General features: G+C 40.9%; 1 protein-coding gene across 2 annotated transcripts in view; it reads right to left on the bottom strand.

Moving 5' to 3' along the window:
* The window catches only part of LOC123367048 (CD2 associated protein), a 126,020-nt gene that overhangs the window by 76,808 nt on the left and 22,287 nt on the right, over window positions 1-26,925 (bottom strand). Inside the window, exon 2 of one of the 2 annotated variants that reach the window (XM_045011044.1) lies at window positions 22,591-22,751. In XM_045011044.1, the coding sequence (XP_044866979.1) occupies window positions 22,591-22,751 (161 nt within the window). Of the gene's footprint in view, window positions 1-14,518; window positions 14,585-22,590; window positions 22,752-26,925 lie in introns of those variants that run through there. The other variant, XM_045011045.1, reaches the window with a different exon arrangement.

The raw sequence follows: 26,925 nt of genomic DNA, 5'->3' as shown, positions 1-26,925 counted from the left end.
GGACTACAGAGGCAGCAGCTGCTGCTGCACCTCAGTGAGAGAGAAGGAGGATAGAAGGCAAGGGAAACCCTTTCACAAGCAGCCCAGCTGAAACTTAGGCCAGTTATTCCAATGGGGGCGGAGGGGGAATCAGAATTTGTTAAGGTATGCTTTAAAGCAGGGACATCCAGAAAAACCTGCAAGCAACTGACGGGGTGCAACTAACCAGGCAGGCTCTTTGGTAGGACAGTCCCTGGCTGCCAGTGATGGGTAAGTCTGGTTTTGCCACCAGAGCCTCTTCTGTAATTTGAGACATCAGTGGGGCTTCCTGTGCATCAGGATGGGATTACTCACATGAATACCTGTTCCAGGACGGGGCTGTGTATGCACCAGTTATGTACAGCATTTCACAAATAGTATTAATTACTCTTTACCATGCCCCTGTGAGGGATGCATTTTAACCACCATTTTACAGATGGAAATGTTGAAGCACTGATATTAAGCATCTTGTTCATGGCCACAGATGAAGACCACATCCAAGCCAGCATTCAAACTCAGGTTCCTGAGTCCCAATCCTGTGTTCAGTCCACTTGACCATAAATCCATATTTCACATCAATACACTGACAACAGGCAGAAAAACAATAAGAAACTGTTGCTATATTCATGTCCACTTTATTTTAAATTAATCATAAAACTTTGAGATCCACTAAAATCTTTATCTGTTTCCTGCATATATGCAATTTCTGAACATCTATGCAGAATCTGATAAGACTACTTTTCATTGCTAGAGTAACAGAACTGTAATTTCCAAACCATGCCGTACCAGAATCAGAAACCTCTGAATTTTGGGTAGTATTTTATTCATTTTAATAAAGTTCCTCTATGAAAGCTGTAACAGCAAAGTGACTAACAAAACAGTTGGCTTGGCATGGCCTTAAGTGACTAGAAAGTTCCAGCATTTAGAATCCTTCGAAGTTTTAAGTTTACTTATATTAATTTAATATACATTTTATTTTTTAAAAATGCCAAACAAGAGGACCTTTTAAAGCAACTTATATTTAGTTGTAACTGATTTTATTAAATAGGGTGTAACTGGAATGGGTACCCTTCATATTGTGCAATTTCAGACACACAGATTTGTATTTCAAAAGGTGCAGAGGACACTTGCCTTTCAACTGCATGCAAGTCGGCTTTCAGCTTACAAGCTGCAAAGGAGACTGAAGTCCCACTTTTCTGGACCTGGCTATGACCAATGTCACACCACAAGACCTCCCTGCAGGAACTGGAGTTTCAAGGTAGGCACTTTAGTAAAAAAGCATTTTATACATGGAATTCAAGGCACATGTCTAAAAAAATCAAGTCCTATAACCACCTTGATTGAATTATGACATTTCTAGGCCTCAGAACTACTTGGCTTGTTATGAATTGAAGCATCAACATCTGCCAGTAAACAGGAATATAAGGACAGAGTACAACATTATTCATAGCTAGAAATTTACGAATCTATTTTATGGCTGACATTAAGGACTGCGTCAGCATTTCCATTAGTAACACAGATTTTATGCATTTATAACATGGCTCCACAAGTTCACTACAGACTGCATCTTGGCATAAAAAGTCTCAGCGTGGGAGTGACCTCCCACTCCTTTCCTCTGCAAACTTTGGGTCTGGCCACTATTTTTTATAAATAATAGATCAATCTTCTTTAAACAAATATATTAATAACAATATATCTATAATATACTCAATGATTTATATACACCTTATTTATTTACATACATACAAATGTACACACAGTATATAGAGAGAATTAGTAGTAACATTTGTCAATTCCTATTCCAACTGTCAACAACTTAACTACAACTCTATACAATAAAAGCAAAAAGCACAATCACGAAAACGGAACCAGACCCAAACAAATTTGAAAGAAGAATTGTTTCTTGGTATTTTACACAAAGAAAGTTCTTATTGTATGTCTAAGAAGTCCACTGAAAACAGTGTAAAGGAACATCCCCCACCCCTGATGTCCAACAGAGCGGATCAAGATTAAAGATTGATTAAAGTTCTCAAGCAGCATAAACTACCCTCATATCCAGGAAGTCCAGTTACATGATTCTACAAATTCAATAACTAAATCCTGTTTGTCACATGTTTTAGTGCCTCCTTCCCCACCAAAAAATAGCAAAAGAATAGCACTGATAAGCAAACTTAATCTATGAGTGGACAATCTTAATTTCTGCTGGCAGAAAATGGGGGCCTCAGCATTAAATCAACTTCTTAAGTTTCCACCTTCACCTTTCATTCTGCAAAATTCTTTCACTCAAAACTTGAGTAAAATCTAACTACCAAAACAACTACCAAAAATATATTAGAGTCAGCAGAAACTCCTGATAAAGAGGAACTAAAACATTTGTTTCCTAAATATACAAAAATAAGTGTCTCCATTTGAGGATAAGTTTATACTAAAATAATTTTGAACTAATTTGAGAAATATATTTGTTCAGGACTTCAGTCACAATACTAGCGGTAAATACAACAGCTTGAACAGCTTTTCAGTCTAATAATATTTAAATCAACTCCAAACTCCTCAACTATGGGTTTCAGTGCCATCCAGACACATCACTTCAGTTCCTTCTTGAGCAGGAAGCAGAGATTCTCAAACTCTAAATGTAGACCCCCACAAAATACGGATCTGGGGGTAAGACTAGAAAAGTTACATATTTGTGTTTATTATACAAGGCAGGGTATTCATTTATTTCTTCTCATTTTTCAACTGTAACTATAGATACCTATCCTGTGACTTAGGCACGTAGCCCATAAATTAAAACCACAACATAAGCAAAAGACTGCCCATAAATATATTCACATCAGCTCCCTACTCGACATCCTTAGATAAGATTAAAATAACTGGGTCCTAAATTTTAGCTAGCCTATTTTAGAGATCTTTCCCCACCCAAGGTTTCCACTGGATGGCTCTGCTTCCTGAGATCTGTTGCAGCCCAGATACCATTGCATGAAACAGTTCATGCTGGGAGATGCTACCTAAGGGGCCAGCACACCCTCAAGCTAGGTCCCAACTTATCCATTAAGATATGGATGGAAGCACTGAAAAGGAAGGCGAGGGACTCTGAAGAGGGGGCTTGACTGGAGACCCCTGAATGCCATGGACTGAACAGACCCTCACAGCTCACCCTTCTTGAAGCAAGATATTCAACTTCTGAGCAGTTTCAAAAATTAAATATATACCTTATGAGTCAAGTTTTGACCTAATTTATGGCCAATTTTTTAAAAAAATAAAAAACAAAACCGTAATTTGGTAATTATACTGAGCAGTGCTTAAATGACCCACTACAGATTGCCACAAACACAGGGATCATCATATTTTGCCAAATCTACTCTAACAGCTGCATATTTTCTAACTTCAGTGTGCCTTGAGGCAAAATTTATTCAGTTCATTAAAACAGAAAACAAAAGGGAAAAAAATCAAGAGGTCCAAGACTTCTAGCTGACACCAGCTTGTATTGATCTGCATATAAATTACACAACAATACTCTAGTCGAGGTGAAGAGGATGATACTGGCCTACTTTTACTCTGGTTTCCCAACCCAAGAGAGCAGAGAGAAGATAGAGTGAAGAGACCATCTTCCTTTCCCAAATTATGGAGGTTCATCTCTGGGTTGAAAGAATATATTCATAAGAAGGCATGAGTGTGTGTGGAGTATCAAACATTCAGCTACAAAGTGTCTGCACATTTTAATTTTAAAAAACTGGATACCTGTGAACCATATGCAAGAAAGTTAAGCAAGGATCTCTCATCACTGGGGCCCATATCAGTGCCTGAAAAAGCTTAAAGGCCTGGAAGCTTGTAATGATTAAGCACCTTAGCAAATCTTTCACACACATTTTAGCAGCCCATTTCTCATGCTTTGCTAGTTTTCGAGACTAAGGCTATGGCTACACTTGCACTTCAAAGCGCTGCCGCGGCAGCGCTTTGAAGCGCTAAGTGTAGTCAAAGCGCCAGTGCTGGGAGAGAGCTCTCCCAGCGCTGTCCATACTCCACCTCCCTGTGGGGAATAACGTACAGCGCTGGGAGCCGCGCTCCCAGCGCTGGGGCTTTGACCACACTGGCGCTTTGCAGCGCCGGAGAGGGTGTGTTTTCACACCCTGCTGCAGCGCTGCAAATTTGCAAGTGTAGCCATGGCCTAAGATCCTTAGGTCTGGTCTACATCAGCATAGCTACATCTCTCAGGGGCATGAAAAATCCACACTCCCTAGAACTGTAGCTATGCCAACCTAATCCCAGGTATAGACAGTGCTAGGTCGACGGAAGAATTCTTCTGTTGACCTAGCTACCACCTCTTGGGGAGAAGAATTAGCTACACCAACAGGAGAACCCCTCACATCAGCATAGGTGGTGTCCACACTGAAGTGCTACAGCTGTGTCACTAGCATTTTAAGTGTAGACATATCCTTAGAAAAGCCCTTAGGCATGTGGCTAAAGTGATTTACTGAATCAGGTCTTAAGAGCTAATTGGAAAATGTAAACAAAGCACTTCTCTCCTCTCCCCCGCACCCCACTCCCAAAAAAAACCACCCAATTTTTTAAAGACATTTTTTAGGAATCCTGCTCCTGCTTTAAAAACAGCCAGAGAGATTAACAAAAAGGTGCCTTAAAATTACTGGCTATTTACCATTCAAGAAAGTAGTTAAGATTAGGTTGAAGCTAAAGTAAAAAAATAAGATGCTTATCAGACTGATTTTAAAGGTATAATATATTTAAAAATCTGTCAGGGCTAGAACTGATTTACTCCAGCTTTGCAATTGCAAAGAAAAAGTCTTTAATTTCTACCTATAGCAGTTCATGTTATCATACTAACATTCAAGGAAGCAATTTTTTTTTTAAACAAAAGGTAAGATGGAAAATATTTCAGCAGAGTTCAGTTTACTTCCTCGCCCTCAAAAAATTTACATATTCAAAAAATATCTTGCAAAGTCTGGAAAGCAGTAGTTAAAGGAACTAGCCAGTCCCCCTATGCCATTTAATCCATCAGTTATCACCCCTCTCTGAATTATACCTCCCACACAGTCTTTATTTTGCTCTTCTCCCCAACTACAATGTTGGATGTATATACTGTTGAGCCTATGTTTAAACACGTGGTGAAGTTTTGAAATAACGTAGTTTCAGGGTACACTTCCACATGGTTCTATAAATTCCAACTAGGTGACATGTTGAGGGAGCAGAATAATATTTTATAAATATAACTGGAAAAAATTGATCTGTTTGGCGTTATAAAGTGTGTCAATTATACAGTGTACGTTTATGAAGGGTCACAGAGAATACGCCAAAATTAAGAAATATTTTTCTGCACACACCCAGCCAACCATTCCCCCCCATCTATGACCAAGATGCTGCCATATTTCTTAGTTTACATTAATTGACTAACAAGAAGAGACAACTGGTGTAATGTATTCATTTTATAACATAATAGCGAGAGTTACTACTTTTTTATAGTGCTTCTATAGAAATTGTACAATCATGCACAATCAGATAAAGGACAAAAGTTCAAGATGTTTCTATGTGACTAGTTAAAGGAGTATCAATTCCCATTTACCTGATCATCTTCCAGTTCCATGCTACCTAGTTTGTGCAACAGAAAGTTATGTCAGTTAAGCAACGTCATAGATTCCAACGCAAGAAGGGACCGTTGTGAACATCTAGTCCAACTTCTTGTATAACACAGACCACAGAGTTTGCCAAAATAATCCCTAGAGCACCTCTTTTAGAAAAACATCCAAACCTGATTTAAAAATTGTCTGTGGAGAATACACCATGATCCTTGGTAAATTGCTCCAATAGTTAATTACTCTCTGTTAAAAATGTTCGCCTTATTTCCAGTCCGAATTTATCTAGCTTCAACTTCCAGCCACTCTTATACCTTTCTCTGCTAGACAGAAGAGCCCATTATTAAATATTTGTTCTCCATGTAGATACTTATAGTCTGTAAAAAGTCACTCCTTAAATCTTCTCTTTGTTAAGCTAACTAGACTGTGCTTTTTGAGTATCGCTGTATGCCCAGTCCTTTAATCACTCTCATGGCTCTTCTCTGAACCTCTTCCAATTTATCAAACACATTTCTTGAATACAAGGCACCAGACTTCACGCCAGAACTTGACACAGCTTTCTAGCAGCAGTCTCACCGGTGCCAAATTCAGAGGTAAACTAACCTCTCTTCTCCTATGCGAGTTCTCCTGTTTATGCATCCCTGGATCACCTCAGCTTTTTAGCCACTGGGTCACATCTACCATGACTCAAATCTTTTTTCATAGTCACTGCTTCCCGGGGACAGAGTCACCCAAATCAGATAGTGCCAGAGTTCAGGGCAACTGCAACTGTATTTCGTCCAGAAAAGGCACCTTCTCTCAAGTTGCCAGCTCCCTGGTCATTGCCTTACTTGGGTGGAGACTCACATCTCACTCCCTTCTGACTGGGCTATTTCCAGGCTGCATAGTTCCCTAAATACCCTGTGTTACTCCCAACAGAGACAAGCTGCCCATTACACGTGCTTGCTTTTTCTTTAGAGACAGTTAACAGTGTGACTGTGCCAAGTTATAGATACCACAGAGCTCTTTTTATGCAAGCCTATTTTATTCTTAAGATAAAAGCACTACAGAGAAGACATTAAAAACAATTAAGAGAACCTGCCATGCTAATAAGCTTATCAGAGATCACTCCAACTCTAACAGACTCTGGCAGAAGCAGTCCTTCAAAATCCGACTCAAGGGGGCCTCTTCTGTGGTCACAAATTCTTAACAGTGTCAGCTCAGAACCAGCACCCAGTCTTACAGAGGCCCAGCAGGTCCAGTCTTTCCAACCCTTCCCTAAGGATTTGGGCCCCCCATGGACCAGAGTCCTGTCCGTTTGCTGAGTCTGAAAGAAGGCCTTGAGCCAATCAAACTACGCTATTTGTCCAAAAATCCTTTCTTTGTCTGTTAGTCCCTGGACAACCACCACCTGCTGATCTCTTATTCACTTTTCCCATGGACACACATACAATCCCTCAATAATACATAACCGCATTTTTAATATAGTGGACCCCAAAAGGTATTAAACCTAATTCAATAAGGTTTGAACTTCACTGAATTAAGCAATACAGGATGTTTCAGCATATTGTTGGCCTGTCACACTCAATACACAGAATGGCAGTAATGCAACTCATGGAACAAGCAGATATGATGCAAAAATAATCCAGAAAACCTTTTCTACTGTATATGCAAATTAATGTAAAACACTCCGCAGTAGTCAGAGATGAGAGTAAACAGGTTTAATGTTTTCTCTACACAAAACTCTGCTTACTAAGTGAACCAATGTATTCTGACCTACCTTCACATTTTCTGTAATGTCTGAAGCAAGCTCTCCCTTCCCATTGAGAAATACCCCTTCCGATTAATGTAATTGGTGGCTAGGTGGTCTGGTGCCAGAATTGGAACGTGTGTGCCACCTATCACCCCTCTGCAGTTAGGGAAGCCCATTTGTGCAAAGCCATCCACAATGTCACACACATTGCCCAAAGTCACGGTCTTTCGGAGCAGGATGCGATTAATGGCCATGCATACTTCCGTCAACACACGTCCAACAGTTGACTTTCCCACTCCAAACTGGTTAGCGACCGATTGGTAGCAGCCTGGAGTAGCCAGCTTCCACAGTACAATCGCCACACGCTTCTCCAACGACAGGGCAGCTTTCATTCTCGTATCCTTGCGCTGCAGGGCTGGGGTAAGCGCATCACACAGTCCCATGCATGTGGCTTTCCTTATGCAAAAGTTCTGAAGCCACTGCTAGTCTCCTAGATGTGCATGACAATGTGGTCCCACCATTCAGTGCTTGTTTCCACCATTCAGTGCTTGTTTCCCGAGCCCAAAGGCGGCGTTCCATTATGGTCAGCACCTCTGTGAATGCAACAAGCAATCGTGTGTCGTACTTACTACACGTGGTGAGATCAATGTCAAACTTTGTGTGCCTCTGTAACTTTAAGGAATAACTCCACTGCCACTCATGATGTGTTAGTGAGAGCGAGCAGCATATTGGTCAACAGTGCGGGATCCATTCTTGCAGTTCAAAGAGGCAGAGCGCGCAGTACACAAACTGTTGGAAGATGGAGCCAAATGCGGACAGAAGCACAGGGATTGCTGGGATGCGAAGCAATGCATCATGAGGCATTGGGACAGGACCTAGGATGCCGCACGACCCCCTCTGCCTTCCTAGTGGCAGAAGAGGAAGAGATGCTCTGTGGGATAGCTGCCCAGAGTGCACCGCTCCAAATACCGCTGCAAGTGTGAACACGCTATTGCACAGGCAGCTGACTGTGTGAACACACAACAGCAGTTTCCCTTCAGCACTCTCTGAGCAGTGCTGTAACTCTGCCAGTGTAGACATTCCCTAAAGCAAATATCACTGCCTCAGTTTTTCACTCCTCATGTTTGGAAGGGCTAAAAGTTTCTCTCTTTTTTTTTTTTTTAAATGAAAGGTTAGTTCTGCAGGAAAACTCTGCATTTTGCTGCTGTGGAACACACACAGGGTCCTGGTTTGATGGTGTAAATCAGCATAGAGTAATCAACTTCAGAGTCTCTAATACATGGACAATCCATGGTAAAGTCCAAATCCTAAATAAAAGGACACAACTTTCTTGTTAGGAGCAAATGAAAAAGCACTCAGCTACTGTTGCTACCTGTTTATCCCCATTAACTAAGAGTGCTGATATAATCTGCAGCCATTTCTTCCAGTACTGGCAAACGTTGGGTCCCGGCCTGTCAGGGTAAGCCACTAGCAGGCTGGGATGTTTTGTTTACCTGGAGCATTCACGGGCACAGAGCTCCACAGATCCCACTGCTCACAGTTTGCCGTTCCCAGTCAATGAGAGCTGCAGGAAGTGGTGGCCAGCACATCCCTCGGCCCGCACTGCTTCTTCTATGAACACTTCAGACTTGTCTGAATCAGCTTGCCCTCATCTGTGCCTTAATCTCTGACATGGAAAATATCTGTCTCATAAGCATACTGAAAACACTATCCCACATTTCACCAAACTTCCCATCAGCTTTTCATACAGAGCGAACAGGAGAGGATGACAAGAATGGACCCTGTGGCACCACATAAAGCTACTGTCCCATACTACCATCTGGGATCCCTTAACAATTAGAGCCACTTAAATATGACTCTACTTTCTGATAAGGTCCACAGAGGTCCGCATACCATGATGACAGTATGGAAGGCAACTGGTCGGTCTAAGAATCATCATGGACACCTGATCTTCATTCCTTTCCAGGAGAAAATAGTCAGCCTATACCATTAATATAATTTCTCTAATATACCCAGGACTAAAATCAAAATAACTGAAGCTGAGACTTGCAGGATTATTGATGTTGTAATTACACCTCTACCCCGATATAACGCTGCCCGCAAGAGCCAAAAAATCTTACTGCGTTATAGGTGAAACCGCATATCATCGCACTTGCTTTGATCCGCCCAAGCGCGCAGCCCCCATCTCACCCCAGGAGCACTGCTTTACTGCATTATATCTGAATTCGTGTTATATCAGGTCGCGTTATGTCAGGGTAGAGGTGTACCTTCAATACAGCTCTCTCAATCTTCCACCAAATATGGAATATTAAAGACCAGACTGAGTTGTTTTCTTAAACAGGGATTTAACAATCACTTTCTTTTAAAAGTAGTATTTTGCCCTCTCTCTGAGAACTAATGAAATCAAGTTTAAAAATGGTTCCAACACCTTCCTACTGGGTAATTCCAGCAAAGAGAGACATGCTCTAGTTTATAGGTCATAAGCTATACATCCCCCAGAAACTACCATGGCCAACAACAAGCAGACAAAACTACTTTCGTCTCTCCTTCCTCCAAAAATCAATCCCACTACCATGGAGGGGGACAGTTCCATCAAATCATCTTTGAAAAATAATTTGAAGATTCCTGTGACAGGATGCACCAGGTCCTTTAAGACCCCTACCACATCCTGCCCCAGGAAAGCAGAAGTGAAGGGGTCCTCCAGAAAGACTGCTTCCCTGCAGCCTATCAGAATGCAGCAGGCTCAGATAAAAGGAGTAGCAGGGCCTTAGCAGGTCAGTTCCTGGCTGGGGCTAGAGAAGCATTCAAAAACGAGGAAGAGGATTTGACAACTGAAGCCCTGAGGTAAGGGTGAAGAGAAAAGGGCTATATGGGAAAAGGCCCAGGGAATAACAGCAGCAACAACCAAGTAAAGGAAGCAGTACGTGGCTGCTGTATATAGGGTCCCTGGTTTGGGACCTGGAGCAGTGGGAAGGCCTGGGTCCTCCCAGCAGCCAGTGCTGGAGAGGCCTAAGCCCCGGAAAGGGGACATGCCTAGTTTAAAAGACCAAGAAAAGGGGCTAGATTTAAAAGGGCCTAGAGACAGAGCTGAAGGCTCTGGTAGGGATAAACCAACAGTTCCACAGGCACTCTTTACTAAGCCCCAGGAAAGGGATAAATTTCCTTTAGAAGCCTAAGCAGAAGGCTGGACTTAAAGGAGCCCATGAGCGGCTGAAGAGAGCTGGCACCCTCAGGAAGGAGAGTCTGTGTCTAGTTTGAGATAGGGAATTGGAAGACTTTTGTTTGTGTTTGTTTTGGATGTGAGTACCCCAAAAGGGGTTGTTCATCCATTTTAAACTGTGTGACTTAGCCAGAGAGCTGAGACACTGAATACTGAACAACCTACACGGGGCACCAGAACCAAAAGAGTGTGCAGGATCACATCCCCCCGAAAGGAGGTGCTCCAGAGAGCTGAACGCACCATCACAGTTCCTGACAGTGAGAAACACAACCTTACTCAACAATGTTGTTAATTCCCTGTAACAGTTCCACTGGCCAGAATTTTGCAAGTGTTATGGTGGAAGCAAACAAACTTTGCCTCCTATACAACTCTGTATGTTGCATACTTTTACCACTAATACATCTAGTTAACTTCCCTTCTCCATCAGCTCCAAGTCATGACAATATCACGGTGACTTGTGACAAGGCAGTGTGCATTTAGGAGCCACAGTATCAATGACTGACTACAACTTAAGATTGATTGTCCCACTGAACCTTCAATAGATTGATGTGCCAGTAAGACAGCACGCTTCTTTTGGCACTCTGAAATGCAAGGAAACATGAAACTGTCAACCTCTAGAGTGAAACTACACAGAAAAACAGAGCTTAGTGACAAATGCCCCAAATTCCTCATGAGAAGCCCCAAGCAATTGTTCTTCAAATCTGGCCATAACCGACTAATTAAGAAAGTCATACTTGGCCAGCAAAGCTTGCTGGTTCGCGATCCTCAGTGGTAGTGAAGAGGTGGTATATATCTTTCTGCCCAAAAGGTCCAGGCGCTTAGAGTCTCTTGCCTTGAGGATGGACTTGAACCTGCCCTTCCAGATTCTGTCATTCACCACCATGACCACCAGGGAGTTTCAGGCCAGATGGCCTCATATCCCTGAACGGGCACAAAATAGTGCTTCTCCAAGCATCTGACCACTGGCGGTACCGAGGTCAGTGCACCGAGGCCTGTTCAAGCAGGTGCTGCTTAAGGAGAAGATTCTGCGCCACCTGAGTCCTCTTCTTGAGCAATCTACAGATCCAATAGTTCACCAAGGCAGAGCAAGCACCTTGCGTGGGGGGCCACTGTTGGGAATTTCTCCTCCACACGAAGGGCAATGCTTGAACCCTGGTGAGGGCATCACCGGGGTGCACTACAGCTATACTATAGCCTATAACTTTTACACTAACTCTAACTATGAACTACATATAATCAATGAGGCTAAGAGGATAAATTGCGTGGTTGTTGTTTTCATGCTTTACCTCCAGCCAACAGGTGGAGAGAAGGAACTGAGGGGGGTTGAGACAGCACCAACTCATATAGCCAGGGGAGGGCTGCAGACACAAGGCATGAGCAGCATCCCTCTATGGATACTGCTAGGCAAAAGTCCCCAACTACAGCATGTGGGGCGGATACACAGCTACTTGGAATACACTTCTGCATCTACTAGAAGAACCTTAAATTATCAATACAGCCAAATAGGAGTTGTGTCATTACTTCAAAGGGAGCAGAAACAGGCCTTTGACACTTCATACTTAAGAAAATAAATTGGACTCTTTTCTGATATGAGTTAAGAAATGTGCTAACATTCAGCTCCTGAAATCTTTATATACCATATATACCCGTTCATAAGCCGCGGTTTTTTTTGGTAAAAAGGTGAAGCATCAAAGAGCAGGGGTCGGCTTATCAACAGGTCTACACCAAAAGTTGACTATTTTAAACTCTACTGAATTATTGAATTGAGTATCTAATACATTGTCATTGTAGATCAGGGGTTGGCAAACTTTGGGTCCTGGCCTGTCAGGGTAAGCCACTAGCAGGCCGGGATGTTTTGTTTACCTGGAGCATTCGCAGGCACAGAGCTCCGCAGATCCCACTGCTCACAGTTTGCCATTCCCAGTCAATGAGAGCTGCAGGAAGTGGTGGCCAGCACATCCCTCGGCCCGCACTGCTTCCCACAGCACCCATTGGCTGGGAGCTGAGGGGCTCTGTGCCTGCGGATGCTCCAGGTAAACAAAATGTCCCGACCCACCAGTAGCTTACCCTAACAGGCCGGGACCCAAAGTTTGCCAACCCTTGAAATATAGGGTCAGCTTATGAAAGGGTCATACAATTTTTGCCATTTTTACCTATCCATCTTGGGGGGGGGGGGTCGACTTATAAACGAACAGGCTAATGAATGAGTATATATGGTAGAGCACACCATCTAACCACCAATCTATACAGACTGGTGCAGACTAGTTTTTTCAGCATTTACATCCAGTTTTCTCCTCAGCAAAAGAGGAGACCGCCAGTGCTTTAATAAGACAAGAAGAGAAGATAACTCAGTCCAAGACAACCAATCGTGTTTGATAGGTTAAGGCTGGTCTGATGTAAATCTTAAGTACATCTGCAAAGAGCAGCCTACAATACACACACACAGCCATGTAGCAAAATTATCATTTCTAGAATTCAATTAATTGCCTTTGTTCCACTGATGACCTTAAACTAGAAGCTGACGAGGCTCTGTCACTTAATAAATCAATGTTTCGCCTCAGACTTCCTGTGTGACACTGAGCAAGCAGTGGTGAGCTGCAGCCGGTTCGCACCGGTTCGCTAGAACCGGTTGTTAAATTTAGAAGCCTTTTTAGAACCAGTTGTTCCGGGACAACCGGTTCTAAAAAGCTTTTAAATTTAACAGGCTCGGGCAGCTGTCTGCCTGGCCCCAGCTCACCTCCCCCTCCCCCCTGAATGCTCCGCCTTCCTTCTCCTCCCCTTCCCCTGCTTCCCGCGAATCAAATATTCGCGGGAAGCCTGAAAAATGCAGCAGCCAGGCAAGCGGCGGGGGAGGGACGGTGTGTGCATGGCCCAGTCCGGCTCCCCCTGGCCCCGGCCGAGTGCCCCAGCCAAGCACCACTGGCTATTACTAAATAAATTAAAGATTATGAGGCATTCAGATACTATGATGGTGGAGCCATATAAATTCCCTAGGTAAGAGCAAAATGCCGTAAGCTGTGGACAAGGTGGGGGGAAAAAAAGAAAGCAGCTTTGGACTAACTAACGTCTTTAGGCTCAATATAGGTGTATCTTGCAGAAAATCAACAGCCTATGCTTAAGCCCCTTTGTTTTCAGTTTAAACTGATTTTTACAGAAAAATTCCCAGGTTTACAGAAAGTATTAATTCAGTTTTTTTTCTGATTTTCACCCTACTTTTGTATCATTCAAATATACAAAAAAAAACTTGTTTTATTAGGAAAATTCAATACATTGCATGAGATATATGTTTTACAATAATACATTAGTCTGCGTGTATATGCAAAGTTGCCTGTTGAAGTAAGGCTACATATTAATCTAGAAGATACATACAATAAACAAACAGGCACGCACGCAAACTCTGAAGTGCATGTGAATCTGAACGTACTGATGAATCTCACACCCACCACATACACATTTCAAGCTGTTCAAAGATGTGACCCATTAAAATGGGAAGAAAAATATCTATCAGAATACGTTTCAGAACACAAGTATTCGAAAGTTCTAAAAAACAAAAACAGGAGAAAAAGGATGAAGTTAAGTGTATCAATGCAAATGGTATGGCTCAATTATTAAATGTAAATATAAGCTAAAAGTTCTAAGTCTACAATATTAAATTATCTATTCAAATTAAAAGTTTTATTCGGGGATTTGAGATATATTGTTTTCTTAAACTCAGAGGTGGCACTGTGTTTTGAGTTCTGTTTTAGTTCTGCAGCAAACCTCATTGATGAACAGAATTCAAAGCATTAATCTACTGAATACTTTTTCCCCCGTCTTTCCAGCCATCAAAATAAACCTCGATATTTACCCAGAAAATTTTTTAAAAATTTTTTGCACTGATTTTCACCTGTTTTCGTTGTGGTAATAAACACTGATAAATTCCCAGGAAAAAAATAAATAAAAACCAAAAACAAAGGGCCCTACCTACGATATACAGGAGGTCAGAGTAGATGATCTAATGTCTCTTCAGACCTTAAACCATGAAAAAAAATCAGTTAGACATATACTCTCCATGTGTGATGTCGTATAGATGTCATCATGAAAAGTTCCAATTGGAATGACAAGATTCCTGTGCTCCTCTGGTCATTGAGGAAAGCTCCTTTACTGTAAATTCCCCCATGTCCCAAGATAGATTTTTAAGAAAATAATTAAGGAAGTCCTTTGGGGGTTTTTTGACACTGGATACATTAAAAATCTTTGTAGCAAATAGTAATATAAAAATAAGAAATCTTTATACCATACTGAAAAGACACCTTATTTTTTAAAAAGCGTTTGCTCTAGTATCCAACTTTAACAGAATACAATATTAGTAAAACTATCCAGAAAAGGATGTCATTCTCTGTCCAGCATGTTCATAAAAATTCTTCTTGATCCCAGATTTCCTGTTTCAAACCCTGGGTAAATTCAATTTTCTATTTTTAAAGAAGAGATTTATGGAGGAGACATTACATTTGAAAACACTTGTCAGCTGAGACTTTTTTTTGTACTTAATAATAGCATGTTCTTAGTCATAATTAATAAGATACCATCAATGAAGGTTTAGTTAAAATGCCACAAAACAGCATTTGAAAAAAGTGAAAGTAATCTTTGTCTTACCGTTGTAATTCCAAGACACTTATTTTAAACAAAGGCAATCAATGATTTTTTTGAGAAAAGGCTAGTAAACTTCCAAATTACAAAATGAGGGAAGAAATGTTACCATGTCTCTAGAAATTTCAATAAATCACTCTTTTTTTAAATGAAATCTCCTTCAGACAGATATCACAGTTCAGTATAATTCTTAAGTGTGCAAATATACTGCAAAGAAAGTGAATTAACCCAATGCAAAATAAAATACAAATAAACCTAACAAATATTTTTTAGAACGAACATCTCAGAGCCCCAGATATGCAACACAAACACTTCCTAGGACTACGAGTACAGTATTTTGACTGCAAAGTGAATTAAACCAAATGTTTAAGCTGGAACGACACCACAACTACATAGAAAATCATTCCTGATATTCACTAAAGTGAAAGTTTTTAAATATTTCATTCTAAGAGCACTGAGATAAATAAATAAATGAGCTTACCGTTTCCAAAGACATTTGCCTGAACACACCCAGTGTTTGGTTGTTTTTCTTTGTTTTGAGGGGGGAAGAAAAATGCTGTACTGAGCAAAGTTCATGTATTAACCTGAAAAGGTTCCTGGCTCATTACTAAGTCTGTAAAGGCAGCTGCATGCACCTGTGCAGGAAAAAAAAAAATCCTCTTCTCCAACATAGTTCTGATGCAGATTTGTCCTCCAGAGTGAGCTACTAAAGCAAAATGGCGCATTCCAGAGATATACTCAAAAAGGTAGTATGTGCTTATATAGCCAAAGTATCACCTCGATCTATTTAATAAGATTGTCTACCTTAACTCACAGAAACTGCTAATAAATTCATCTGTTGCTCCTCCCTTAGACTACTGCCTTGAGCGAATGATCAAACTAGTTCTACTACTAACACGTGAAAAGAAGCAATCATTTAATTCAGAGATTAATATAGGTAAAATCTGAGGCTCTTCTGCTTTGCTATATTTTTAAGTATTGGGCAGCTTTTTCTGTAATCAAAAGATTTTTTGAAAAATAATATTCTTGCTGCTAGATCAGCCAAGTGCACAATAAACTAATCAAATTTCAGGAAGTTCCAGATGCTGGAAGGAACCCAAGTTAAAAAAAAAATTAATAATTTGTCAAATTTTTAACCTACTATTGTTACAAGTAACACCTGAAACTGGAGAAAAAAGATCGCCCCAAATCCTTCCCTCCCCCATTTTCTTCATGTACCATATTGTTAAATGCATGGTGTCACTTTTCCTGTACAATAAGTTTCCATGGGTGTGTACTTAGGTCTTCCACAACACAACTAGGTGCTTTTAAATAGGAAAATGTGATTTTAAAACCAAAAAATGGACAAGCATACATTTATTATTTGATTTAAAAACAAAACACACAAACCCTAATCAGAATCACAGTTCAAGTTGAGCGTCTCTTAAAGGAGTTTATAGAGTTCTCAATTTTAAATAACTATCATGAAAAAAGGCATGTCTGGAGTAAACAGTAGACCCAATGGTCAGGAAAAATAAAACAATGTAACAATATCCTGCTTAAGAATGTCCAAATAAGCCATTCCCAAAAATTGTTGAAGTTGGAAAGCCATGTGCCTCTAAAGGAATTATGCAACATCGTACACAAAGAAAAGTGCAGCCTGTGTCAACAACACGTGTATAAACCCTTCGTAGCATATTTAAAGAATTATAGAGACGCACCTTATTACATGTGATTAAATACAAAAGGAGGTGAAGTGTACCTAAAGATTGCCTTCACTGCACTTTGTGGAATACATCACTACTCTATAATGAATAAGAAACAAAAGATTTCTGGTTAAATCTACAGCTGAAACGTTTAGTAACTCCTACCTATTGTGTTAAAAAAACTTGTGAATTGGATAGCAACAAGTTTTCAGCCACTCGTATTCTTCTGTAGTTCGAAGATCACTAAGATTCTCACATGATTTTATTTCTCCTTTTAACACCAGCACTTGCAATACCTCACAAGCTCCAAAATATTTTTGCCTGATCAAATTGCCCTTTTTCGTCGGACAAACATTTTTGCCTGGATCTATTTTTTGATGGTGGTACTGCAACACTGGCACACAGATTTACTATCATATTACATTATGCAGGCTCCGTCGGCAGCCCAGCTTCCCCCAGCAGGGTCAGCTTATGATCCTGTGCTCTCGTCCTCATACACAAAATAATGTTATCGCATGGAAACAACCCAGCAGCACAAGCATGCAGTGTCAGGGAAGTGTGGCCAAAACAGGAGTCAAACCTGCAGGGAGTGCCTATTACCAGCTGGCACTCTAGTGGCCAGGCATCACTGAGCTCACTTGGACTTCTGCCCTTCTTCAGGATGTTTACCTGCATAGGTAAGTATTGTGCAGGTGCAAGAGGAAAACTGTGACTGTGCTAGGAGCAACAGAGATCCTTCCATAATTGCCGACAGCATATGCAAGGGTACTTTCAGTGTCGTCATCCCCACCGTACCATTCATGAAATACACTTTCAACATTTTTTCTCTCTATCCATTGACATTTGAAATTAGCATAATTATTCACTTCCTTGTTTGTACAGTACTGCCATTAATCTTATCATAACTCTGCAAATAGGATTTGTCAGCTAACCTGTGCTTTCTTTACTACAGCTTTAATAGCTGAGAGCCATCTATTAGTATAGATCTCACACAAAATTAGTATTCTGTGAGATTAATGAGTTTAAATACCCCACAAAAATATTAACAATCCAAATGCTACTCCCCACTAGACTAATCAAATTAGTTTACCCTTTGGGGTTCTAAATGACCCTAAAAAAGATTGAGCCCACTTAAAAACTATACAAAATACCGCTCTTTGACAGAGACTAAAAATAGTAATTACGTTTATTTGCACCAAGCAATATTTTCCAAACATACGTGCACAAAGTTGGGCACCTAAATCAGTTAAATGATTTTCACAGATACTGACCAAGTCCCAATATCACTTTTTCAGGCCACTTGTTTAAGCTTTGATGTAAAAGCCATAATTAGTTAAAAAGAATTTGGCTTATGGTAGATTTAGCGACACACTTATGCCACCCCTATCTCATAACAGAGCACAGAAGGAAAAAACATTATGATCTGTTTCAGCTGTGATGCTGATACAACCAGGATCTGGGGCATCTAACACATCAATTAGGTATACACCATAATCCTCCAATTGACATTTTGGTTGTCCTTCAGGCAGGCAAGAAGCAGCCATCTGTTGCCTGGCAGCAGCTGTGAATTGTCCTTGGCTTCCAGGCAAGAGGACTTTTTTCCCTATTTGGCATGATTAATGAGAGAGAGACAAGTAACCTGACAAAGTTGGCAATAGCCAGGAAGTCTAGACCAATTTTTCCCCATCTTTTTCCTGATGTTTTGATGCAGATGAGCATTTTTGGTAAATTATGTATAATTTCCCTAAAAGCAGCAAACATTTGAAAATGTACTGAAAAGCTGTCTGGTTTTATCAGAGCTTTTTACAAAGCTCGACAGCCTCTCTTGTTACTGTATATTAGAACATCTTATACAACAAGGGCAAGGGATTCAAATTCTAATCCATCCCAGGTCGGCAATGACAGAGTTACCATGCAATACCTGTACAATGGGTTATATGACTGGCTCCATCCAGTGTAAATACCGCAAAAATCACAAGTGGTCCACGTAAAGCATCAAATAAAGCTCCCAACAGCAGCAGAATTTCACTCTCTTTCTTCAAGGATAGGTTTATTGTTCAAAACCTAAACAATCCAACAAAAATCTATTCAGCTAAGCCAGGTCCTCTTACCTAGCCCCTACAAAGGATACGTCTACATTTACCGTGGATCGACTCTGCAGCAATCGATCCACTAGGGGTTGATTTAGCAGATCGCTCTCCTGTCGACTCCAGTACTCCACCAGAAAGAGAAGCATAAGGTAAGTCAACGGGAGAGTTTCTCCCATTGACCCAGCACAGTGTAGATACCGCAGTAAGTCAACCTAAGCTACATCGACTCCAGCTACATTATTCACATAGCTGGAGTTGTGTAACTTTGGTTGACTTAACCCTGTAGTGTAGACCTGCCCTAAGTCTCTTCCTCACAAAGTTCCCATCCCTGCCCACACAGCAGGTACCTTTAGCCAGGTCTTCTTGGTATATGGACAGTCCCCTTTCAAGTCCTTTTACCTTACCATAGGTCTGAGTCTGGATCTCTTGCAGGTGCCTTCCTGCTCCCTGCAGGTCTCACTAACAAACTAAGCTGTTTGCTGGTTTTCTTATCTAATGACCTGATGACCTACAGCAGGGGTCGGCAACCTTTCAGAAATGGTGTGCCGAGTCTTCATTTATTCAGTCTAATTTAAGGTTTCCTGTGCCGGTAATACATTTTAACATTTTTAGAAGGTCTCTCTCTAAGTCTATATTATATAACTAAACCATTATTGTATGTAAAGTAAACAACGTTTTTAAAATGTTTAAGAAGCTTCATTTAAAACTAAATTAAAATGCAGATCTTATCAGTTTAGTGCAATGGTTCTTAACCTGGGGTGCGAGATGCCCTTTTTGGGGGTGTGAGACATGCAAGTTTTTTAGATAGTAAATCATCTAAACACAAATTAAGCACAGGCAGATAAGTACAACTACTTTGTTTCATCAAACCTATGTATTTATTAACATTATACATGTTTTAACGATTACTATAATATACAAAGTTTTTTAAGTTTTCAAGTTTTTAAGCTAACTGTAGAGTAATTTTTGATAAGGGCTGCAGAGCGCTGGGACCAGGCCAGGAGCCGAGCCCTGGGCTGGCTGCCGGTACCCCAGGCCGGCAGGAGGGTTGAGCAGGGCCGGAGGCCCTGACCCCGGTTGGCAGGGGGCCAGGCAACTGGAACCCCAGACCAGCAGCAAGGTGAGCAGGGCCAGCGGCTGGTATCCCAGGCCGACAGCAGGCTGACGGGGTCCATGGCCGGGACCCTGGCTGGCAAGGGGCCGGCAGCCAAAACCCCAGACCAGCAGCAGGCTGAACAGCCAGCTCCTGCCAGCCAGGGTCCCAGCTGCTGGCCTCACTCAGCCTGCTGCCAGCCGGGCGTTCCGTTCACTCAGGCCAGCAGCGGGCTGAGCGAGGCCGACGGCTGGCAGCAGTGTGCCAGTAAAAATCAGCTCACATGCCACCTTTGGCACGCATGCCGCAGGTGGCCGACCCCGACCTATAGTCTATCACCTATTCTTTAGCTTCAAACCCATTATCCATCACATGGGATGTAGCAAATTAGTCACAATTTGGACTAAGGCCAGCTCCCTTAAAGGGCCATCCCACTCTGTGAGGCAGTACCATGTTGGTAACCTCCACAAGGAGATGAAGGGGTGTATGGGCCACGAAAACTAAAACTCCTCTTCTAATCATTATGGAGAAATAGTCCCCTCCAGGTGAGAGGCAGAATAGTAATGTTTGTGCAGCCTGTGCCAAAACATTCTGTGAATAAATGGAAGGATTCATAAAAACAGTCACACTGATTGCCCTAGAAACTGAGCATTTAACTGTAACACTCAGGCAAAATATCTCCAAACACCACCTAAAAAGGGGTTGGAAGAAATTCCTCCATCAACTTCCCTCCCACCTCGTCAAATACCCAACAGTGAAACATTACTGAAGCTCAGTTCTAATTCAGAACACTCATTCTATCTACGCAGGCAACAGCATAAGTTATTTGCATAAATATATAAAGCTAAGCAGACAAGTACTAATTTGATTTCAAAAATCTGTTTCTAGTGCAACAAAATCCAGTTGAGATTATTCAGTGGCCTAAAGCTTCTATATCAATGTTTCATGGCAGAGGTACAGTGAACACATTCAAAACAAAAACTCCATCCACAAATCAAGTCAAAACACCTATGTAAAGGCAGACCACATACACACGAGTTAAAAAAAAAAAAGTCATCAATCTGTTGGTGTAACCATAGACTTAAACCCTAGTCACCTCTGCTTTGCAGTTAGTAAAGAAAGAGGGTATTGTGGTTTAGCCACAAGACCAGTCAGAGACCTGGTTTCTATTCCTATCTCTGACACTGTCTTCCTGTAAGTCATTAGGAAAGTCACTCAGATACCTCATCTATATAACTACTCTAATAGTTTCACACCACCTCTATAGGAAGGAATAAAATGAACTCACTAATGTTTACTAAGTGCTGTAAATTCAAAGAATTGTATTATATAATAAAAACAAATTTCTGTAAAGAGCCATCTGTACTTACAGAAAATACCTTGGGCCAAACTGATATTGCAAACTGGAATTTACACCAGCTCATCGTGTTTGTTGTGGTTTTTTTGCCTTTTCCTTTCTCTCTCAGTGAAAAAAACAGGAAAAAAACCCCACTACTAAATAACTAGATTATCTCAAGAGGAATATTTTGAAAGTTCCTCTCAGCATAAAGTGTGGAATTGACAATCATTTTGCTATTTCAACAACGAATCAAAATAGAAAAAATTACCAAAGTTTAAGATATTTAATTAAATTAAACACTAGACAAGTTTCCAGTTAAATTTTAAGACACCAAAACATGGTAATCGGCATATTACAGGTCTGTACAGATTTTTTAAAGAAACCAAATATAAATTATACTTTACAAGACAGTAAGAAAAGAATCTTGTCTAAACTCTCTTATCATAATTTCTAAAAGTGTAAAGGTTAAACCAAAGAATCCTACAGAGGCAGTCAAAAATCAGAAAGCACAAAATGAAGTGTCACTTCTCAGCAAGGAATGCTCTGATCTAAACCAGGCAAGTAAACAGCTGGCAGATTAGGCAATCTTCAAATTTCAAAAGTGCATTATGAACCACCACACATTAAAGATCAAGACCACTACACAGAATATAAGTGATGTAATATACCATATTGGAACAGCTGAATGTTTGACACTGGATTTATCAGTCATACTACTGGAGGTACAAATTACTTTGTAAGAACCAAGCAAAAATCATTTGTGAATCAAGCTAAAATAAGGCATTCCTTCTTTCCCCTCAAGGCTAAAAATAAAAGTAAAGCTTCTTTAAAAAAATGTCACAGTAATATATTTAGGTTTTATTTAATTAAGTTGTCACAGCAATGCCCCAAGTACAAATAACAGAAAATGGACACAACTGGAAAAATAAAGGTTATAGTGCCAATATACAGACATAAAATTGCTGAAGTGAAAGTGAACAGACAGCACCATTATTACTTTTAACTTTATTCTGAAACATGAAAAGCATTTTTAGAAAACACTAAAGAATTAGATCAGTAAAAAAATCCACATAAAATGGCCACAAAAACGAATCCTGATACCAATGTAAATGCTATGTCATTTCATTTAATATATTTAAATAATAAATGAGCTGCAATGTGATGGTAGTAATAGACTGAGATTAACACAAAGCACTTACCTTAACAAAATTGTCAGGGAACATGCCCCTTTTTCCATTTAGCTCCCCTTCTAACCATCCTTCCTCTTCTAGTTTTTTCACATTTCTGATGATTTCTCCAACTCGAATGGTTAACTCATCATCATGTATGGCATCATAGTCATACTCCACGATATAGTCAACTGAGAGAAGGAAGAAAAGAAATAGTCAGTGCTTAACTATGACATGTGGAAATATGAAACGTCTTATTTTAATGCACTGCATTAAGTGATTTATACATAAGAGGGACCTCTCACTAAAGAGTTCTTTTGACCAATTTTTTTTTTAAAGTAAACAAGGGGCCAGTTTTTCAGAACCTCACTTCAAATATTGTCCATGTGATTTTGTACACACTAATGTGAATGTTCAATTGCTTCCTGTGCACACAGATTTTATTATGTGCCTGAAAATAACAGTGCATGTACAGTTCTATTTGCAAAACTGACGCGTCTTTGAAAGTTTGGTTCAAGAAATGTTAATCACAGATTTGCACCAAAAACAAAACACACTATTATGTTTAAAGTTTGCATAATGTGCATGGAGAAAACAGCTTTAACTTGGACACAGCAAAGTTTAGTCATGGGAACCCTGGCAATATATTTGCATACATCTGTTGCACAAAAACAATGAGAATTGCATACAGCCAACTTGTATCTTGTTTGGTAATAAAGTTCTGTTTTATGTCTGATGATTCCATTAATCACTCGTGTCCATTAAGACAGCCTTTCCATTGCCAAGCAGAGTGTTTATACCACTGTGACGGGTTGCCCCCCTGTAAGGAGACATCTGATGTACTGGGATACCACTGAGCCTGCCTGTTCCACCTGCCTGGGCCCCCTTTACCCTGTCTTGCTGAGCCAGTCTCTTAAGCCTCCTCTAGCACTGTTGTCTCCAAAGTGGGGTGTGCACAAGAGGATCCTTGGGGGTATACGGCAGGAGGAGTGTTTTTTTCTTTGGTTTTTTTTTTGCACTTCATCAGGCAGGAGTCAGAGTTTGCCAACAGAGAGCAGGGTGCTGGGGGAGGAGCATGAACTCACTGATCTCCAAGTACGTGTTGTTCACTGCTTGACACACTGGAAAGTCGGCTTTTTAATTCCCCCCCACTTTTCGGCAGTTCGGGCGGGAGTCCGAGCAGCTTTTTTTTTTTTTTTGGTGCTTCGGCAAAAATGGTAGAGTTGGCGCGGCGGGGGGGGGGGGTGCTCAAAAAATTTTTACTGATGGGGTGCGCGATCAAAAAAGTTTGGAGACCCCTGCTCTAGCACACACACAGACAAGGCCATGTCCAGCTGCAGAAAGACACAGACACTGAGATCAGCGCTGGGAAGACTCAGTTTAAGGGACTTGCCCCAGCACTCAGGTGCCCACCTCCCTTGGAGTGCAGACCCAAAGGTATACTGTCTTGCTCTGGACAGAAAAATCTGCACAGCGTAAGCTCATAAAAATTCACCCTCTCCCTTAACGTGAAGAGAGAGATGCACAGCTTCTTGCCCCCAAACTCCGATGTGGATTGCACAAACTGGGTTATGTTATAAACAAGAAATAAGTTTATTAATTACAAACGACAGATTTTAGGTGATTATAAGGGATAGCAAACAGAACAAAGCAGATTACTAAGCAAATAAAACAAAACACACAAACTAAGCTTGATTCACTAAAGAAACCAGTTACAAAAATGTAATTTCTCACCCTAAATAAATTAGGCAGGATGCAGAATTTCTGTAGTTCCCCCATTTACCATTATTACTCCCTTTAAACCATCAAGTCTTTAGCAGCCAATTCATCAAAGAAGCGAGTACAAAGGAGATGGACAGAGGTGAACTCCCCCGTGTCATAACGCTGACAGACAGCTCCTCAGCCTGCTACTACCACTACTCCTGGTGTAGTAGGCGTGCCACAGAGGAGCTCTGCTACACCATGGCAATCCTTCACTGGAATAAGTTAGAGTCACCTCCAGCCTGCTCTGACTCCTTCTAGGGCCAAACTCGTGCAGAAAACCTGCTGTGGCTCCCTGACAGCTTCTCAGGATGATCAAGCTATAGGTTGGAAGAATATCTGTGCTGAATTTTCAACAGTCCCATCTTGTCAATTAAAATGCTCATAACCAACATACAACTGACACCACCTCCAAAAAAAAGCTCAAGAAGATATGACTTGATGTTCCTGATATTTTGCTTCTGAGCACTGTTTTAATATTGTTCAATTTTTAACCCATCTAGCCTTTCGTACATCATATAGCAGCCAACAAAAAAAGCACAAACCCAGATTTTAAAAAAGTCCTTTGCATGGCTGCTTTAAAGGACTTTCAATTATCCCTGCAGTGATGGTTTTAAATTACTTATTTTTGTACTTTCACAAAGCTCCTACTAAGCTATATCATAAACTGTGCTGAAACATTTCGCTGTTCTAGGAAAGTGGAAATGAGTGTCACCCATCAAAAATAAGATGAGTGTTTTGGCTCTTGAATATATCATATGCCAAAAAGGTTCTTGTGATTACTGTGATAAAGTCTTATCAAGAAAAAGTATTGCCAAGCTTATTCAATGTTGGGCCTAAAACTTCCGGAAGCCTCAGAGGTCAAGCATAGCAATCAGAGCAAGTGTAGCAAGTTGAGACTAGGAAATATTGTAGGCTTGTGATTGGCTGCAAAAAGCAAGTTTTGCAATATTAGGCGTAGCAAATTCGAACTACAAAATATTGTAGACTTGTGGTTAGCTCAAAAACGCAGGCTTTGCAAAATTAGATACGGACTTGTGGTCAAGGTGTAAAGCAACCAAGTGCTTCTTTAGACCAATTCAAATATTTTTAATGCAGACCTGTAGTCAAGGTGTAAAGCAGTACTTCTTTGGGCTGTTTTCAAATGTTTTGTGTCTGACACATTAACCACAATTAGAACAATTGACTGTATTCGGAAAATATGAGCTGTGCATAGATCATAGTTTCAAAATAACCACAACTACCAGAGTAAACATTTGGCCTGACTGGTTGACCTGCTTCAAAACACAGCGGGTAGATGAGATAAGATGTGTGGAGCCTCAGGTGGGTTTGTGTGCGCGTCTTGGTCTAAGACAGGGGTTCTCAAACTGGGGGTTGGAACCCCTCAGGGGATCATGAGGTTCTTACATGGGGGGTCGCGAGCTGTCAGCCTCCACCCCAAATCCTGCTTTGCCTCCAGAATTTATAATGGTGTTAAATATATAAAAAAGTGTTTTTAATATATAAGGGAGGTCGCACTCAGAGGCTTGCTATGTGAAAGGGGTCACCAGTACAAAAGTTTGAGAACCACTAGTCTAAGGGGGGGTTCTCTTTGATCGGTCAGACGCACACCCCGTGAACCAAGCAAACCTGAATCACACCGACTATCTGTAGCTGGCCATTTCAGAGAGCGGTCGACTAAAGGGTAACATATTTTCGGCAGGGTAAGGTTTTGAACTAAAAAAGTTTGGTTGCATGCAGTATAAAGTAACAGAGTAAAGAAGTCTGGGTTGCTCGAGCTAATCTGATCTCAAGTTGTGTTGGCAATACAGTATTACAAATGGTAGTGTCAGGATAATTTGATCTCAAGTCATATCAATGCTGCAGTATTATAAATGTAGTAAAATCTTAATAAAAGTATTACGCTGCTTAGGAGTAGTTATAAGTTGCTGATATAATAGTTTTACTTATGTTTGTGTTCACTGGTGGCGGGAACAGTACGTGCAAGGTTGGTAGTTAGTAAGTAACAGTAGGTTTGCATGTACTTGTACCTGCCTTCAGTATCACCTGCCATTTATATTCAATGCTAATAGCATGCGTTACATGGCCTACAAAATACAGGTCATCATTCTGCAGCTGACAGGAAAAAGCACATCCTAACCACAAATACCGCCAGATAACCTGACCCTTCAACAAGGGTAAGGACTAAGCCTAATTCCAATTTCACATTGGTGTAAATTCAATCAATCAGATTTATTATGCACTTATGGGATGAGAGAATAAATCTCTCTACAATAAAGTTAAGGAACAAGAGGCAGAGTTTATCATTGCCTTTCTACTCCCCCTAAGCCTTAACACATGTGCACAGGGCCTGACAGGTGGCTCTAGCCAACACTAGGGCCACATCTACATTACCACTTACGTCAGCAAAACTTCTGTCGCTCAGGGGTGTGAAAAACACACCCCCAAGTAACATAAGTTAGACCGGCATAAGTGATAGCGTGCACAGTGCCATGTTGGCAGAAGAGCTTTTCCCACCAGCATAGCTACTGCTACTCACTGGGAGTGGTTTAATTATGCTGACAGGAGAGCTCTGTCCTATTGCCATAGAGTGGTTACTCGAAA

Source organism: Mauremys mutica, chromosome 3, assembly GCF_020497125.1.
Source record: "Mauremys mutica isolate MM-2020 ecotype Southern chromosome 3, ASM2049712v1, whole genome shotgun sequence".
Lineage (NCBI taxonomy): Eukaryota > Metazoa > Chordata > Testudines > Geoemydidae > Mauremys > Mauremys mutica.
The sequence above is the reverse complement of the archived record's forward strand: the minus strand, read 5'-3'. Positions and strand labels throughout refer to the sequence as shown.